Source organism: Erpetoichthys calabaricus, chromosome 7 (assembly GCF_900747795.2).
Source record: "Erpetoichthys calabaricus chromosome 7, fErpCal1.3, whole genome shotgun sequence".
In the NCBI taxonomy this organism is placed as follows: domain Eukaryota; kingdom Metazoa; phylum Chordata; class Cladistia; order Polypteriformes; family Polypteridae; genus Erpetoichthys; species Erpetoichthys calabaricus.
In genome coordinates this window covers 36,100,199-36,120,593 of record NC_041400.2, presented here as the reverse complement: position 1 = coordinate 36,120,593, position 20,395 = coordinate 36,100,199, and the positions used below count along the sequence as shown (strand labels likewise).

At 34.6% G+C, this 20,395-nt stretch overlaps 1 protein-coding gene across 1 annotated transcript in view; it reads left to right on the top strand.

Annotated features, from left to right (window-relative positions):
• Positions 1-20,395, top strand: part of apc (APC regulator of WNT signaling pathway) — a 164,264-nt gene that overhangs the window by 40,075 nt on the left and 103,794 nt on the right. Inside the window, 1 exon segment of the mRNA XM_051929593.1 lies at positions 18,349-18,501. Coding sequence (XP_051785553.1) covers positions 18,367-18,501 — 135 coding nt within the window. The 5' untranslated portion in view covers positions 18,349-18,366.

Here is a 20,395-nt window from a genome sequence, read left to right as displayed (position 1 = left end):
ATAAACATTTGCTTAAACTTATTGCAGGTTAAGGTAACAAATAACATCAGAACACACTTGTTGTTTCATTTGCATTTTTTAAAAATGTAACTGGAAGCCTAACTGTCATGAGAAAATTGAGGTCTGTTACAAGGAGTAAAATTATTTGTATTAGGTGGACAGGAACAACATGAATGATGGTTCAAATTGATAATGCAAATAACTTTTTTTTTTTATATATATACACTGGCAAAACTGTGTGAACAATTTTGGTAAGTTGTACAAAACTAATAAAGTGTAACAAAGTAACAGTTAATTACTGAAAACCTAAAACTAAATCAAATAAAGACTGAAAAAAACCCTAAAATTAGAAAATTGCTAAAAATGAATTAAAAAAAAAAAAACCTTAGAAAGTGGCAAAAAACTAAATAATAAGCAACATATGAAATCTTAACTAGAAAAACACTGGTGTCTACTATTTAATATTTTGCTGCTACTAGGATCATTATGACAAAGTGAATGGATCACCTCAAACACAAAAATTAAGCCTTTTTATTTTTTAAGCACACCCTGGATGAGATTAAACACGTGTGACATTATATACTTCATTTATCCTCAATCTCTGTTGTCAGGACTCTTTTCCTAGTGTGCATTTTTATGTGTGTGCACTTTGTAATATGTCGAACACATCAATGTTTAGAATGAATTTGAAATTCAACTAAATGTAAGAGGCTGTGCTTAATATGCCATGTTTTATGACTCTGAGAGACTTGCTTCTAAAAAAAAAAAATGTAATTTCAACCAAGATGTATTGTATGCCATTTTTTCATTTAAAAAATGTTTGATTAATTAATATGCTTTTTACCTTATCTTTTTTTACTTTTAATACCAGGTAAAATTTGGATCAGACCTTACATTATATAACTTTTAATATTGTTGAATGATACTTAATTGACTTTTGAATTATGCAAATGAAACATAACATATGTGCCTACCCAATTTGGTTTTAAAAAATAAAAAACAGTAATAATCTATACAAAATACATAATTCTAGTGAACATTTTGAGGTAATAGATCTTTTCACTTGGCTGAACATTGACTTAAGCTGATGTCATATTACATGAATTCTAGTCGGAGAAGTGTTTGCCTTGTATCACAAAGCTTGGGTTATTCAGACAAGTGGTTATAATTCCAAATGAAACTCTGAAGTAAGAAAGACATAAATGGTGTAGAGTAATGACTTGTGTTACTTGGGATATGTTAACTTCCCAATGTGAACTGTGTATAAATAACGGAAACTTATGGCTCACCTCTATCTGTATATAATCATAAAATAAATCAAGAAAAAAAAATGATGTAAACTGAAAATGAGAAAAGATCAAAATAGAAGATATAACCTTTTCCATAACTACACTATTAAATATCTATTTAGTGCTTACCAAGAGAACGTAATTCCAGCTTGTCTGACCAGAGAAGAAATGAGTACCAGTAAAGGGAAAGACAGTGAGACATGGAAACGGCAGTTATTTATAGAAAACATGTTCAAATTGTTTAATGCCTTTGATAGTGCATTAGTGAAATTTGAAAATCTTAAAAGCCTCATGGTTGTGAGGGTAATTATTAAAGTTGCACCCACTGAAATGGGAATGAACAGTTGTAGATTTGGTATATTTTTAAAGGAAGTATGTATGTTTTTTCTCTAAAGTGTCTGGAAACAATGATTGAGATTGCATGAATATATATTTTCTTTTTGTTCTTTCTTTCTTTTTTTAATTAACTTACTTTAAAAGAGTAAGGGGCAGGACACAGCTGCTGCTAAAAATTTTGGGGTTATTAACTATACCATGAATGTTACGATTATGAGGAAAATTATAAAATAGACAGGCCATTGAAGTGTGGCTAAAGATTGCAAACATACTAGTGTTTGAGGATGGCTCTTCTGATTGTATTTACGTGCTTTGAATATGTTAGTTAAAAAAAAAAAAAAAAAATTCTGCGTAATGCTTGTTAGATGAAATAAGGAGAAGGTACATTGTCAAATAAAGGACATGCTTAAACACTACATAGAAAACTGGTAGAATAACCTCCGTGTAAAAAAATAAAAAAAAAAGTTTCATATAATTTGTTAATAAAATTAATTCATGATTATTAAAAAAATGTGGTGTACATGGAAAAACTGAAGTTGAGTTCACTACATAGATGACTCATTTTTAGTCCATAAAGACACTGATTAGCCTTATCTTTTCATCACTTTCTTAAATCTTGATGTTAACCTACCCTTTGCCTTAACCCTTTTTTTTTTTTTTTTTGTGGACACTTTGGTCTATACAGATACACAGTAGTTAATTCCAGTTTTCTTTGTGTGGTCCATTGACCACATTTCTTTATTTTATGCCTCTATCTCATCCCCATTCCCTTAACTAACCCTTAACTAATTCCTGACTGAATATAAAAAACAGTACATTTATTTTTATATTTCATAAATCTCACTAGAGTATCAGAATGGTAAGCAAATCATGTCTATTCACTGTTTGGTGTTTTTTGCTGAGTTAAGATACTCTGCTTGAAACAAGATTAAATTTTGTAATATTTAGCGTGCATATTGCATGAAAGTATGAATTTTGTACTTTTGGGTCTTCCAAATATCCACTAATCATTATTTTTTTTATTTGGTTTCAAATTTCTTTGAATGACCATTTTAAAAATTAGGTAGGCCAATCCTAAATAAGTTTGTACTTCATTCTAAAAGTGCAACATTTTTTTGTCTCAACACAATTATTTTGATCTTTTTCATACCATTAAATTACATGCTGGTTTGCTTCCTTATAATACAGTTGGAAGTCTTATGTTTAATAATTTTGAAGGGAATCCATGCATATGACACTTCAAAATTATTTTAATTATAAATAATTTAAATTTTTCATTCTGTGACATCTAGATTTCTGAGCAGAGAATGTATTGTTTTATTTATATCTGATCCATTTAATCATGCAGTATGTCTTTTTTTTAATATAATTCTGTTTCGTGGGTTTGTATTTGTTGAGTTAAATGATTACATTTCATTTGTCTTATGCCATAAAAATTCTGTCAAGTTTCAGTATCTATTTTAAGACTAAATTTAATAAATGCAAAACCCTAACCTGCTTATATAGCTGACACTGATTTCCATCTTTTTAACTGATTATAAAAAAAACTGAAAACTGCAGTGCTTTCTCCCATGTGTATACATTTATTTTGATAGCACATGCCTTTTCTTGTTTAATCCTCTTTTGTAAAAATAGATTTGAACCAAACTGAGGCAAGTCTCAGTGTTTTATCTATGGATTTTTCTGTATCAAAATATAAAAATCAAACTTTTCATTTTTGACCCATGCTAATTATATTGTACAGTGTCTGATTTGGCTGAATATTTTCTGTCTTATTCATAAGCAGTGTACTTCCATATTTATTGTAAAAAATATTTTTTGCTGCAATTCTAGTACTAATTTTGTGCATACATGCATCAGAATAATTAAAGGTACTATTTAGGGATATTTTCACTGTATATTGTAACTTAAACTCCACATTTTTAAAAATAATTTTATATGGTCTGCCATTTTATAGTATTCTCCAAAACATACTTCAGAATTATGTCTCTGCCACATTGGTGAGGATGTTGCAACTTCAAAGAAACTATAAAATGCAATGTCCAAGGAAGTTAAAATGAGGACCTTTTATAGTTTAAAATCAGTTTAAATGGAAAATTAGTCATGAAAACAAGTAAATATTTAGTGTTAATGTAATTTTGACTACACAGGTTATTCTTGATGTACCTCAGGTTTTCCTTCTACTTCTCAAAAATGTGTTTTAGGGTAACTGTCAATTCTAATCTGGCTCTGCATGAGTCAGATTTTGGGTGTTCAAGTAAGTGTACTCTGCCCTGGACTGGCATCTCTGGCATTCCTGTTGGAATAGGGCAGGCCATTAGCAACTGTTATCTTGGACTAAAAGGATTTAGAAGTTGGATTGAGGCATAGTATGAACTGGGTATGCAAGAAATCTTCTAAGAAAACTGTCTCTTATTTAAGATGCAATTTAAAAAAAAAAAAAAAAAAAAAAAAAAAAAAAAATTACTAGATCTGAAGACTCTTGTCATGAAAAATCCCCTCCAGAAGGTGCTCTCTTGGAGCACTTTTAGACACAGTGTGCCAAGAAGTGCCTTTGGAGGTCTTTTTCTGCCCTCTGCTATCGGACAATTCAATGCTTCCATGCGAAGTACTCATTAAGTTTAGTTTTATTTATTTATTTATCAAAAGATTGGTTGCTGGGCTGTATTATCTGTCCTATGACTTTGTATCCTTGTTTTATATTTTCTGCTGCTGTATACATCTGAATTTCCCCATGTGATTAATAAAGTTTATCTACTCTAAAATAAGTTTATGAAAGTGTTTATTGATTAGTAGTAATATGATAAAACCACCTTAACTGTAAACGATGTAGGGGTCTTTGCTCCATTTCCTAGCACACCCTGTATCAAGAATTAGCTGCTTATTTTAACCTTCAAAAGAATAAACCTTTTCCTTTTTTATTATTTTCACAGTACACATTGTTCTCCCTTCTCCTTTATTCACACGGATGTCTGTTATAATAGGAATACAATAGTAGTGTGTACTGCGGTAAACTGTTAACACTGTTTCAAAGCCAGTGGCATTTTCCTCCTGCAAGTACATCATACATTGCAAAGCAGCAGACCTATTCAATACTCAGCCTTTTATACACTTTTTTTGTGATATGTCACTTGCATGCATGATAGTAAAAGGCAAATTCTGTGCTACAGTCAAGCCTAGCTACGATCAAACGCAATGAAATTTGTTCTTTGCAGTAATGCATGCGGAGTCTCTTGTTTTTTGTTTAGAAGGTTGTAAAAAGAGAACAACTGAGGATATTATTTTTCAGTGAGTAAAAGTGAATGTCTACAAAATAGAACGAAACTCATGTATGCATGCATGGTCAACGTACACCATGCTGCCACTTGCGAATCTTCCTGCATACACTATGTAAATTATAACAACAACACAGAATGTAATAGCCAAAAAGTAGCCCCAGCTACAGTCACCTCTTCATGCGGATTTTGTGGTTCATGTTTTCAGTTCGATTATATAAAATCACTGGGAATGGTATTACAATGTTTTTCACACATTGAGTAATCGAGGCACAGCCTGCACCAGTTTCCATGTAGAGAAGAGAGATGATAGGACAAAGTATATGGGGCAAGCCTCAGATGATGAAACATTTGTGGAAGGTTGCATGTTAACAGACACGGCAGACCCAACAAAAACATTTTAATGCAACAACAGACAGGCGTGTTTTTTTTTTTTTTTTTCCTTTTTTTTTTTTTCCTGATACATATCCAATTATTGCAGCAAGGCAGTAGCTGGAAGGACCAATGCAGAGTGGGACTTAATTTTAAATGAGGTGCAAATTAGAATTAAAAAATGCATTGTATTATTTGACTGCACATCTGAAGTCAAACCACAGTGTCTCTGTGTGGTTCAGTATGTGTGGCAGCATTGCATGTAAAATGATTTCACTACACATGGCATAGGAAGAAAATATGTTTTGATGCACTGTTACCATCAGCACACATTTTGAATCTTGTAGTCCTAATAGTTTGCCAGTAAACTAATACTCAGTTGATTTAATAGCATATGGACAGCTCTCTTACTATATCAGACACTTGGCACAGTTTTCTACAGAGCATTATTTGTTACAAGCAATGGCAGAACATAATTGGTGATTGAACATCATTTATTAGGCAATAGGAAGAAAATATGAAGCCTTAAGCTACAATGAGGCAACTGGATATTAGTCATTTACCTCTGGAAAATGTAAAACTTACCCATGATGACTGACTAATATACAGTGCATCCGGAAAGTATTCACAGCGCATCACTTTTTCCACATTTTGTTATGTTACAGCCTTATTCCAAAATGGATTAAATTCATTTTTTTCCTCAGAATTCTACACACAACACCCCACAATGACAAAGTGAAAAAAAGTTTACTTGAGATTTTTGCAAATTTATTAAAAATAAAAAAAATTTAGAAAGCACATTCACAGCCTTTGCCATGAAGCTCAAAATTGAGTTCAGGTGTATCCTGTTTCCCCATATCATCCTTGAGAGGTTTCTAGGCAACACCCCATAATGACAACATGAAAAAAAGTTTACTTGAGGTTTTTGCAGATTTATTAAAAATAAAAGTGGGTAGCGCTGCTGCCTCGCAGTTGGGAGATCTGGGGACCTGGGTTCGATTCCCGGGTCCTCCCTCCGTGGAGTTTGCATGTTCTCCCCGTGTCTGCGTGGGTTTCCTCCGGGCGCTCCGGTTTCCTCCCACAGTCCAAAGACATGCAGGTTAGGTGGATTGGTGATTCTAAATTGGCCCTAGTGTGTGCTTGGTGTGTGGGTGTGTTTGTGTGTGTCCTGCGGTGGGTTGGCACCCTGCCCAGGATTGTTTCCTGCCTTGTGCCCTGTGTTGGCTGGGATTGGCTCCAGCAGACCCCCGTGACCCTGTGTTCGGATTCAGCGGGTTGGAAAATGGATGGATGGATGAAAAAAACTGAGAAATCACATGTACATAAGTATTCACAGCCTTTGCCCAATACTTTGTCGATGCACCTTTGGCAGCAATTACAGCCTCAAGTCTTTTTGAATATGATGCCACAAGCTTGGCACACCTATCCTTGGCCAGTTTCGCCCATTCCTCTTTGCAGCACCTCTCAAGCTCCATCAGGTTGGATGGGAAGCGTCGGTGCACAGCCATTTTAAGATCTCTCCAGGGATATTCAATCGGATTCAAGTCTGGGCTCTGGCTGGGCCACTCAAGGACATTCACAGAGTTGTCCTGAAGCCACTCCTTTGATATCTTGGCTGTGTGCTTAGGGTCATTGGCCTGCTAAAAGATGAACCGTCGCCCCAGTCTGCGGTCAAGAGTGCTCTGGAGCAGGTTTTCATCCAGGATGTCTCTGTACATTGCTGCAGTCATCTTTCCCTTTATCCTGACTAGTCTTCCAGTTCCTGCCGCTGAAAAATATCCCCACAGCATGATGCTGTCACCACCATGCTTCACTGTAGGGATGGTATTGGCCTGGTGATGAGCGGTGCCTGGTTTCCTCCAAACGTGACGCCTGGCATTCACACCAAAGAGTTCAATCTTTGTCTCATCAGACCAGAGAATTTTCTTTCTCATGCTCTGAGAGTCCTTCAGGTGCCTTTTGGCAAACTCCAGGCGGTCTGCCATGTGCCTTTTAGTAAGGAGTGGCTTCCGTCTGGCCACTCTACCATACAGGCCTGATTGGTGGATTGCTGCAGAGATTGTTATCCTTCTGGAAGGTTCTCCTCTCTCCACAGAGGACCTCTGGAGCTCTGTCAGAGTGACCATCGGGTTCTTGGTCACCTCCCTGACTAAGGCCCTTCTCCCCAGATCGCTCAGTTTAGATGGCCGGCCAGCTCTAGGAAGAGTCCTGGTGGTTTCAAACTTCTTCCACTTAGGGATGATGGAGGCCACTGTGCTCATTGGGACCTTCAAAGCAGCAGAAATTTTTCTGTAACCTTCCCCAGATTTGTGCCTCGAGACAATCCTGTCTCGGAGGTCTACAGACAATTCCTTTGACTTCATGCTTGGTTTGTGCTCTGACATGAACTGTCAACTGTGGGACCTTATATAGACAGGTGTGTGCCTTTCCATTTCATGTCCAATCAACTGAATTTACCACAGGTGGACTCCAATTAAGCTGCAGAAACATCTCAAGGATGATCAGGGGAAACAGGATGCACCTGAGCTCAATTTTGAGCTTCATGGCAAAGGCTGTGAATGTGCTTTCTGAATTTTTTTTGTTTTTAATAAATTTGCAAAAATCTCAAGAAAACTTTTTTTCACTTTGTCATTATGGGGTGTTGTGTGTAGAATTCTAAGGAAAAAATGAATTTAATCCATTTTGGAATAAGGTTGTAACATAACAAAATGTGGAGAAAGTGATGCGCTGTGAATACTTTCCGGATGCACTGTAAGTATAGAAGCAAACAGGAAAAACATATCCTTACTTCAAGAACATAGAAACAAGAATTTGTGATGCAGTGTATTACTTTTACTTTACTTTTGTTGTCACAGGCATACCTCAGAAACACAGAAGTCATGTTTTCTTAATTCCAAAGCTTTGCTACTGCAAAGTGGACATGTTTGGTAAGATTGAAGACTTTTGTTTTCATATTTGGACTTGTATTCCTTCACCTTCATTTTAAAATGCAAGAAAGGTAAAATATATTTCAAAATTTAGAAAAACTGTCACTTTTGAACAAAATTTAATTTGGAATATTAATATATACCATGACATTTGACTTGCAAAATACTTTCCTTATATTTTTAAAGGAAGCAGACTGTTTTGCATTAGAAATTGACCTTCTGTTTTCAAATTGGTGGACTTTATTAGAGCTGCCAGGAAACATTAGTTGTTATTTTCTAAGTAGGCTGTCAAGAGTAGAAAGGTGAACTTCCTACCATGTGATTTATTGTTGCATCTGTCTGTCTTTTGTATTTATTAATTTTGCACATGCTGCTCACATCCAGGTTAGATGTCAAACTTGTATTGGTTGTGGGTTGTTTACAAAATGAATTTGAACAGTCTGACAGAAAAAATTAGAAGTTTGTTGCTTTTAGTTGCAGCATCAACATAAATAGGTGACTGGTCTGGTAAGAATAATAGTAAGTGTTAATTGAAGTTTCTCCTCTTATAAACCTGCATGGGAATTGGAGTGATAGGATGAGAAGGCATGGTATTCATGGCATTGTATGCTGAATTACCAGCTTTTTTCAATTCTCCATTTCAATCTTCCATTCATTGACTATTTTTACAGGGTCACATGGAGTCAGATAATCACCTGAAAATTTAGTGCAATAAGAACCAAACCTGGTCGGGATTATTTTCCTTTAGAGGGCAAACCCACACAACTATTCTGACATGCAACCATTTTTATATTTGTTCTTTAATATACATATTGGTAAGTTATGGGATAAAGCAGTGAAAATGTAAACACTCCATATTGAATAGTTGGTAAGTTGTAGTTTGCATATTTTTTTTTTTTCCTCTTAGGAAATGTGAATAATTAGCACTACATGCTACACATTTTGTTTTCCGCTCAATATGCTGTCATGCTGAACATAGTTAGATCATGCGATGACTTGAATACTTAATGAAAATGAAAGAAAATTTAACATATAGCGTGCTTCCAAGATTAATCCACATTGTGAAGTGAATTGCATGTAACTGTCTTAATTGGGGTTTGAATTAAATGGTAGCTTTGAAAGACATCTAGTGTTCTTGTGAATAGAACTACAGACATTGCCAGCAATGTTAATATACATTTTTCTAAAATGAGGTAGGATACAGTTTTTTCATCCAAGTGTAACATGCTGAGAAAAAAATGTTTTGGTTTTTGGCAGCACAAATCAAGGTAATAAATTATATTATTCCAGCACCATTTTATCGTCTTTCCAGTGTCAAGTAAAAGTCCCTATGGGCTGATGCTGGTACCCTTTCATATTTGCTTTTTAGGCAGTATTATATTTAAGGCTGCTATACTCTGGAATTTTACATGTCTATCAGTGAGAATCTTGTTTGAAATATATCTTAAAACAGAAACCTTGGCAGCTTTTGAAAAGGGTCTGGACAAGGTATTGTGACAATTTAGATATAAGCTAATTAATTCTTCTAGAATTAATTTGTCTCCTCTGACTGGTGAAAGTTCTGTCTTGTTTTTGGACTTTAGTCTTTTTATTTCCTAATAGATTCTCTTGTATCTAAAATTTTTACACTGACTGTACTATGCTTTTTAGCATCTCTTTGTGTTAGTCTTGTTCTATGGTAAATCCCATTTTACCTATTAAACCCATGTAATTCAGTTAAGATTTATGAAGTTAAAGCCTATATCAGTGACATAAAGAAAAAGGTAGAAGCAATTCCTGAACAAGAAACCAGCCTATTGCCTGGCCGACTCACCCATGTACCCATAGTTGATTCATACTAAGTCAATTTCAAGTCATTTTTCTTGACCTGCAGTTATTTGGTATGTGGTAGGTAAAACTAAAATCCCTGGCAAAATATCCATGCAGTGAACATGAAAACTGCACACGAACAGTGATTATACTGAGATACTAATCTACGACTATAGACCAGTGATGAGCAGTGCTCACTGCTGTGCTGACCCTTACATATTATTTATTTATTTTTTAATAATTCTGGGTCATTTCTGCTGCATGTTTCCCTATACATAAATGATATTTTAAAGGTCTATACCTATTTCCTTTTAATTGAAAATGTATATTATTTTTAATATGCCTTTTAAATATTCATTTTCATACAGATAAGGGTCCTGAGTCAGAGGCATTCCTGGATGTGATTGACAATCAATTACATGGTGCATTCGGTCATATGTCCAATATGTGCGTTTTTGTTGTGCTTTTTGCATTTGCTAGTGGAGCTGCAACTTGAATTAGAATATTCTTTAAGAAAAGAGACAAATTAAGGTGCATGGCACATAGATGAGTACCCATATGAGACAAAGGAATAAACGGGAACTTTTTTAGTCTAAAATTGACGAAAACTTAATTGCATTGGCCAATCAAGCCACCTACAGAAAAATTACATGTGCTTATAAAATCAAACTAGCGAGTAAACTCCCAAGAAACAAACTCAATTGTACGTCGTCAGAGTACAAGGTTATCATTCAGATATTCAGATGCCTTCTTTTCTTTCTACTTTGTTTGAAAAATTATCACTCTTGCCCATTAAGCTGCTCTCAATATCTCTTAATGTCAAAGAGAAAACATGCCTTCAGAAAAGTTTACACATTAATTAAAAATCAAACTGAAATCACGCATTGATAAAAGTATTCTGACCCTTAAATAAGTACTTTGTAGAAACCTCTTAACAGCAGTTACAGCTTTGAGTCTTCTTGGGTAAGTCTCTACAAGCTTTTCACACCTAGGCATATTCTTATTGGCAGATTCTTTCAAGCTCTGTTGGATTGGATAGTAAGTGCCTGTAAATTGCTATCTTCTGCTTTCTACACACATGTACTATGGGGCTAAAGAGTCTGGGCTTTGGCTGGGCCACTCAAGGAGAGACAGACATTTGCCCCAAAGCCACTCCATTGTTGTCTCAGTTGTATTATTCGAGTCATTGTCATTCTGAATGTTGAGCCTTTTCTCCAGTCTGAGGTTGTATGCACTCTGGAGCAGTTTTTATTTTCTCTGCATTTGGCTTTCTTCATCCTTTCCTCAATTCTGACCAGTCTCTGTGTCCCTGTTATTGAGATGTACCCTCCTAGACTTGGTGATTCTACAATCACATTTCACTGTGGGATAGTATTAGGCAGGTGATAAGCGATGTCTGGTCTTCGATAGACATAGTTCTTTGAGTTCTTTCTCCTAAGTTTAGTTTTTGTCTTATCACATGAGAGAATGTTTGTTTTTCTTCATGCTCTGAGTTCTTTAAATACCATTTGCAAACTAAGTGGGCTGTCATACTCCTCTTATTAAACGCTGAGTTCAGTCTAGCCACTTTACCATAAACACCTTATTGGTTGCAATCCTGCTTTGATGGTCATCCAATTAGGTTCTCCCTTCTCGGCCAAGGATGTCTGAAGCTCTGTGGAGTGACCATCAGATTCTTGGTCACCTCCATGATCTACACACTTCTTACCTGGGTACTTCATTTGGCTGGATTTCTAAAAGTTCACAACAGTGGACTCCCGTCAATTTCTAGACACGTGTCAAGATTAAAACGAAACAAGATGCACCTGGCTACAATTTGCTGTGTTACAGCAAAGTGGCCGAATATGAATAATTTCAGGTTTTGATGTTTAATAAATTTGCAAACATTTCTGAAAACATTTTCATGTTGTTATTATGGGTGATTGAGTGTAGATTAATGAGCAATAATGACTAATTCATTTTAAAATGAAATCTTAACACAGTAAAATGTGCAGAAAGTGAGTGAGTGGGTCTAGAATACTTTCTGAATCCACTGTACATTTTGAAAAGATTTAAGTGTATTTTGCAGTATGAGCTTTCTACTGTTACTACTCTGGAATCTGGCTGCACATAGACACTTCTCCCTTTGCAGTACTCAGTGTGTCATTTTTGAAATACTGGATAACATATTTCAAATGGTCACTTTGCTTGGTGGCCATTGCATATCACATTGAGTAACTGCATTTTCAGATTTTTTGGTTGCAAAGCTGTATTGTCATCATTGAATAGAAATGTTTCTGTTCAGTGTGGAATAGAAGTCTTTTCCTTTTAAGATTCAGACTCCTGTTTTGAGCTGTTTTTATGTGCCATCACTATACTCTATCAGCTGGAGTAAAAACAACAAGGTGCAGGACCTTTAATGCACAGGATGACCTTTAGAACGTGATTAACTCTTGCTATAGATTTTCCTGTGTATTAGGCAAGCTGATCAGCACAGTAAGGCATATGGCATTTTTAAATATGTAGAGCTCTGTTAAATTCTGGAGGAGCAACTTGTTCAATGAGGCATGTAACTTTGTGACCTTGGTCTCAAATAGATATAATTATGAAATTTACTGAAAGCTTGTAGCTTTGCATTTCTTATTGACAATATGATGACATATAAAAAAGAGTAGGTACAAGGAAAGTAAGTTAAGTTGTTAAAGTGGGGATAACCTGGAGACTGAATATAGCAGCAATCATGATTCACATAAAGCGTGCCAAGGTTAACAGTTGCTTACAAATTACAAAGTAAAGCCTTATACATACCATCACTTTCACATTATCTGTCCCAGTTGAATTTAATACTTTATATGCTTATTTTAATCATAACAAATTGTCTTCCGTACAATTACCTGCAACAAGTCAATGTTAATAAGACATCTGCTCCAGATTTAATTTCATAGTATGTTTTTAAACCTATATTGACTGTATTTTTAAAGACATTTTAAGTATTTCACTGAGAAAATTAGTGACTAACACCTATTCCAGAAAAACACACATCCTCACTTTGCCAAAGACAAGAAGTAAGTAAGTAAGACTGGAGGCAGTCCTATTTTGGTGAAATGCTTTGAGATACTGTTGCTGGGACACATTACAAGGAATATTCCAGATAGGATGGCCACCTCCCAGTTTACATACTGCCACAACTGTTTGACAGAGCATGATCTTTTCCTTAAATTTTATACTTGGATAATAAAAAACTGCAATGTCAGAATTTACCTTCTAGTCTATTGCTCAGCAGTTAACACTGTTTTACCACCCAGACTTGGGAGTTAGTATCGCCCATTGTAAGTGGATTTTTGACTTCATAGTTGGCAGATTATGTCTGTTTATCTCTATCTTATAAAAAATGTAATAGTGACTCATGCAGTATCTTATCTTGTAATATTTTAAATCTTTAAGTGCTTGTTTCTCTGTTGCAAGAAGTCATTTTGATTCTGTGATATCTGTTTTCCAGATCTATATGGTAGAAGGGTGTGTCCATACCCTAGCATGAAGTCGGCTCTTAAGGAAATGTCTTTCATTTTTATTGAATCAGATGAAGATTTGTTAGTGAAGATATTCTTTTGTGCTTTCAAGTCTGTTTTTTCAACTCTAGAATAAAGTGTGTTTTTTGAAAAAGACTGCCAGTTTTTTGTGCAATGCAGACAATACCTTCATGTTGCATTAAATGTATAATGTATTGTCTGTTGTAATTATATTTTTGACACTTGTCCAGAGAAAACATGCAAGTAGATTGGAAATTTATTTTAACAATGTACACATGACAATACATAAAATACAAAAGACAATACATAAAATACAAAAATTTTCCATTTTGAAATATGTAAAGTCGTATAGCACAAAAAAAAAGTTTTTAGAGAGGGTAGAACATGTTAACAATAAGTATGGGATCAACATATTTATTATATGACACACCAATTTGTACTTTTTCACATTAGTTTAATCAGAGGTGATTTGCAGCCTACTAACTAATCCTCCCTTCATCAGTTATGATTGGCTAGTTACGGCAGTAGTTTCAGAGAAATCCTTAACAAACAGCTTTTCATGGTTTTTTAGCCTGAGATCTGCAGTACATCATTTTGCCAGACATGATTGTGAATGAATTTCAACTGAAGGAAAAAAAACTGTATGGTTATTAGAGCATAATGAGGTTTGAAAAGTAGAGGGTAGATACCCAAACCAGATGTGATTTGATATGAACATTAAGATTAGGTTTAAATAATCCAGGTAATTTATAATTATACTAGACAAAGAGCCCGTTTCGACAACGTAAGATGAAACGGGCACGAGTTTGTGTCAGCAGTGTATGAAGAACAAATGATAAGTAACGAAGAAGTTGTTTTGTAATGATTGTAGTCGGCTTTACTCATTACTGTACAGGCTTGTACTGTTAGTTGATGAATTTTCCAGGCCTATAGTATAATATTGAATGATGAATGTTCCAGTACAATATGGAATAGTAATACGTATAAGCACCACAAACCTGATATAGGTGTATTGAATGAATGCGTAATTGAATCAAAATGCATAATTAGGCCTCGAGCTGTAGTCGAAGTCGCCTTTCAGGCCTCTAGAGCTTTAATCGACGTCGCCTTTCTCTTTGAATTTTTGCGGCCGTAAATCCACCGCCTGCCGCGATGTTGGGGTTGGATGTCGGTCTCGTAAGGTTTTTCAGGCAGCTGCGCAGAAGGCGACTGCGCATTCGGCTTCAGATGTGAGTGAGTGAGTGAGTGAGGAGGCAGGCGAATTATGTATTAAGATAATGCAGAAGTGCTCTGTTAGTTTTTTACAGTATAAAATATTTATTAATGTATATGCAGTGTACATATCTGTGATACATGTGAACTTATGGCACATACTTACAGGAAACATCCACAATATAGTGATTTTATGCTAAGTTTTAAATGAGAATGTATTATGTCAAAAGCAAGTAGTACTGTTTGACAATAAAGAAAAGCACAAGTAATTTCTCCAGTGATATAATGTCCAGTAATGCAATTAGGCAGCTACTTCGATCCAGAGATCAACTTCAATTTCTATATCTAATTATTCTTATTAAATAATTTAGATATAGCAGATTAATTATATTTATTATAAGCTGTTGACTTACAATATCAGAATTCTTTACAGTTTGTTTTTTGAAACCATTGGACCACAGGCAGGTTAAATAACTTTCTCAGGCACATACGGGGATTTGGTTAAATAAATTGCACTGGAAATCATATATTTTAATACTCTAGATGCTAATCTGGGGCTCCATCATACACTATAATTCTAATACTTGCTTCAAAATATGTTGAGACTTTATTTTTGTTTGTTTGTTTTAAAATATTAAGTATAGTGATTCAGTTGTTTTTGAAGCCCCTTAGGTGACCTGGGGCCTTAGGGGACCTTAGGTGAGAAAAAAAAAATTCTTGTGGGAGAAAAACTTTTTTTTGGCGGTTATAATATGAAACATTTTTGCGCTCTCTTGTTTTGATGTTTGAAGATATTACTAGAAGACAAGCAAGCAAAACCTGTCTTACAATCTGAATTAAACACAGTATGTGTTCACAGTGAGTCGCCAACACGCAGCATAGACTGTAACATCCAGCCCCACTCCACTCTGCAGACTGCAGTTAGATGTACTCAGAAGAACAGTGAAAATGATTGGGTGATAATGCTACTTGGTTTCATCACTGTCTACAGTAAGACTAGGAATACTCAGTTATGGTGCTCTAAATTTAGCCATTTATTAATTCTTTTGAGGCGAGACATTTTTTGTAGTAGAACTCTCAATTTGAGATTGCAGCATTTCACATTTCTTGAATGTATTTTGTACCAATTTGCATTTAAATTTCTCAGGAGCATATAAAGGTATGTCTCCTTGAGGTACATGAAGACCATTAATGCGCTAGTTTTACAATACAAGCAAAATTTATTAAGCACTATTCAGTTCTGTAATAAGTTTTGTGTGTTTATTAAACTGTGTTTTTGTTTGCTTTTTTTTCGTAAGACATATAAATGCCAATACGTCTAAGAATAACTGTCCATTAACCTGCCAAAGAACTTTACAAAAAAAGGGTAAAGAGCAGTTTATAATTCAACACACATAATCTAAACACTATAATCTAAACGCTGAACACATTTTGTTTTCATTCAAAAATAGACCATAGACTCTCTCTCATATATATAGTATATAATATACACACACACAGAGACGTGATAGATGACATTACTAATGAGCACATTAGACACTCTTGGCTCAAAAGTCCAATGTGAAGCAAGGACTATCTATTCAGAGTCCACAAGGAATATTCAAGAGCTCAAAGGGCAATGTCCATCTTCGATGGCTATCGACGCGAAAAGGCTAATGCGTTTCAGGAATTCTTCCCAATTTCAGAGCCAAGAGACCAAAATTAAACCATTTAATGATTAAAGCAGTAAATAGCAAATACATATTGAGTCACATACAGATAATCACACAAATAAGATTGTGTATACAAGTATCCATATATGTATATGTATTTAATAATTTCAGTGAGAAATATAGAGCATATTAATTAGCTTAAATAATGAACATGTGTGGCATATATACAAGAAAAATAGATGTCAACATCAGACAGTAAAACGGAGAGAAAAGTAAATAAAGTGATGGAATATGAAATTAGTAAAGTTGATAATGGTGAACACTATGTAGACAACATCGAGACATGGATGCGCCAAGTTTGTGAAAGGCTCACCTTTATAAAGGCAATATGCAGATGTGTGTGGAGGAGACCATTGTGTAAAGGAAAGGATTTTTTTTTTTTTTTTTTTTTAAACTAATGAATTTTTTTTAAACCCAATAACATCCAATGCATCTGCATTTTCTAACATGTACTGAAAATATTAGAACTGATACAAAGATGTGTACACTTTTACAAGAAATGATAACTATAATATTTTACTAAAGAAATTCAAGCAGCTCCACACATTTGCTAACCACTCTGTCTTAATGTGTCTGGTTCTATTGCAGAGATTTATAGGTCTTTTTTGCTCTTTTGTTGGGAGTGTTCTGTAGCTTTAGCAGCATGATATTTTCTTCTACAACTGCATTTGACTGAAAGGTAAAGTGAGTAAGCACCATCCATGAAATGGGATATCACCCAGAGGTTTATTTTCACTCATGAGAGGTTACACAATACAGTGTTGCACAGGGACAGAATTCTCACTGATGGCTTAAGACTATTACAGTACTTAGTCATGAGTATTATACCATTTTTTTAAAATATACAGTATATGTTTGCTGTTAGTCACTTTAGCATTTGTTTTGACATCTTAGACTTTTAAAAGATTCTGGTATGTTTTTTTTAACTTCTAACTATGGTACCTAGGCTTAGTGATGGCTCTGATTCTTGTTTTTGTCTTTTATTTTTACTTCCTTTTTACATTGAATACGTTATCTTTACACTTTTTTAGTTACTTTTCATTCAGAATGTAAAGGAACACTACAGAATCACTCTTTTGCATTCCAAGAGTATCTGCGTGTTTAAATGTCAGTTTCCTCATACTTTAATTTTTCTTGCATAAAATGTATGTCATTTTTCCAGTATCTTTATTTCAGTATTTCAGATGTTCTGTTCCACAGCCCCCATGCATGCCTATCAAAAATATAAGGTTGATAATTTTATTATAGAATACTTCAACACTTAAGTCAGAGCTGCTTGCACAACCAGTGTACTGTTGCTGTTGTTGGCTGGTTTATTTTGCTTTCCTTTACCCGGGGCAAGAAAGAAGATGAGAACATTATACTTTCAGCTGTTTCTATGCTATACAGTACTTTTTTTTTTTTTATATACTCGAAGCACATGTGGTTTAGATGATTTACTTAGGGACTCCAAGTGAATAAGAGGTTGAGATAGTAGCTTGTAATTTAAAATCAACATATTGATTGTTTGACATTTAAATCACATTTAATATGTCCACAAAATATTTGTAAATGTTTTTGGTCATGTAAGTGGGATGTATAAATCTTTGATACACAATGTCAGTAACTGCATGGTAGTTATAAAAACAAAACCTGTCTTTAGTCTGAAAATGTAGCTTTTAATATACTATTGAACATTTGCTTTAGTGCATGCAAAGGTTGGATTAAGCATTTCATTGTGATGTTACTCAATTCTGCGAAAATGGCGAATGATTTAATCACTGTAATCATGGAAAATAAAAACTGCTGTTGTGTAATATACTGTATTTAAATGTATAAGTAGAAAAACTATATAAAGTTTATCTTCTGGTAAATATGCCAGAATTTTTATGAGGAGTTTAGTAAAAAAGAATTGATTCTTTTTACAGGTCAAGAAATAGTCCAAGATGGCTGCAGCTTCTTATGACCAGCTGCTAAAACAGGTGGAGGCACTGAAAATGGAAAATTCAAATCTTCGTCAAGAACTAGAGGATAACTCGAATCACCTAACAAAACTTGAGACTGAGGCATCAAACATGAAGGTAGGAAAACAAAGGGATTCTTAAAGTAAATGTTGTAAGTAGAATTATAGGTGGGTGGGATCGTTTTACCAGAAAAAATGATGATATGGAATTCATGTATATTTTTTCTACATTTCTTTTTGTCTAAGTAATGATGATTTAATTAAATTTGCATGCAGCTTGTGACTATCCATCTATCTTGTTACTACTCAAAACATTGGTTTTAATTTTCTGTTATATTGTTTATTTGTAAATAAATATGTGAATTTCCCCTTGGGATTAATAAAGCTGTCTATCTGTCTGTCCTATCTCTCTCTCTCTCTCTCTCTCTCTCTGTATGTGTGTATGTATGTATGTATGTATGTATGTATGTATGTATGTATGTATGTATGTATGTGTGTGTGTGTGTGTGTGTGTGTGTGTATATATATATATATATGTATATATGTATATGTATATATGTATATGTATATATGTATATGTATATATAATATCTGTCTCTCTCTCTATATATCTGTCTGTCTCTATCTATCAAAAGTAAACCTATTGTATATGTTATTACTAAGACCAGCAGTGATGTAATTTTGATGTTGAGAGTTACAGTAATTTCATGTTGAAAAATAGTTATAAGAAGATGGGTAAGCTATCTTCAGTTAAAAATAGGATTTCTGACTTTTATTATTTAGCCTACAATTTAATTTGTGACCTCCTTATGTTAGTTATATTGTATAACTTGTGATCAACTGACGCCCTTTCCAGATAATTTTCCAGCTTTGTGATAAGACCCTGTATTAGATAAAGAGAGATCAGAAAAGTTGTGATTTTTTTTGAATTGCTTAATGCTAGCCTGGAAATGATTCCCAAAAGTATCAATTCTTTGTGATACTTAGCAAAAGTTAGCAAAGTAGAATTTCTTAAGTGAACTTGTACATGTAAGTGGAGGATCTTAAGAAATCAGGTTTCTGTCTTAGTATGCTGCTGCTGAAGAATGTGAATTTCCCATTGGGATTAATAAAGTATCCATCTATCCATCTATCCATCTATCCATCCATCCATCTATCCATCTATCCATCCATCTATCCATCCATCTATCCATCCATCTATCCATCTATCCATCCATCTATCTATCCATCTATCTATCTATCCATCTATCTAACCAACCAACCAACCAACCTTATCCCGGTTGTGTGTGTTTGCGTGCTGGCATGTAAACACATTTGATGAATCTTAATAGACATCTGCCAGAGTTTCTGATCATAAGCACAGGGTCCCATCAAGGATGAGCTCTGTCTTCTATACTCTTTTTCTTCTGTACCAATGATTAGAACTAGGGATTATCTATACTAATAAAAGGCAAAGCCCTCACTGACTGACTGACTCATCACTAATTCTCCAACTTCCCATGTAGGTAGAAGGCTGAAATTTGGCAGGTTCATTCCTTACAGCTTACTTACAAAAGTTAGGCAGGTTTCATTTCGAAATTCTACGCGTAATGGTCATAACTGGAACCTGTTTTTTGTTCATATACTCTAATGGAGGAGGCGGAGTCACGTATCGCGTCATCACGCCTCCTACGTAATCACGTGAACTGAAAACAAGGAAGAGATTTACAGCACGAGTCAAATGCGGGAACGAAGGTAGATGACGTTAATTGTTGAGTGTCTTTTAATACTGTGTAAGCATACATATTAACACATGTGCAATTAAACATGTGCATTTACGGGGTGATTTCTCAGGCTTAAAAGCTCGCCTTTTATTAAAAAGGTAAATGCAAACTGTTTTCATTCTGAAGGGCACAAACCACGTTAGATTTCATGCTCAACAGTAAGCTCAGCACACAGCTTGGTCATATTACAACCTGAGGGGCGAACTGACAACGTGATATACAAAGAGATCCTTAACAAATAATTATTGA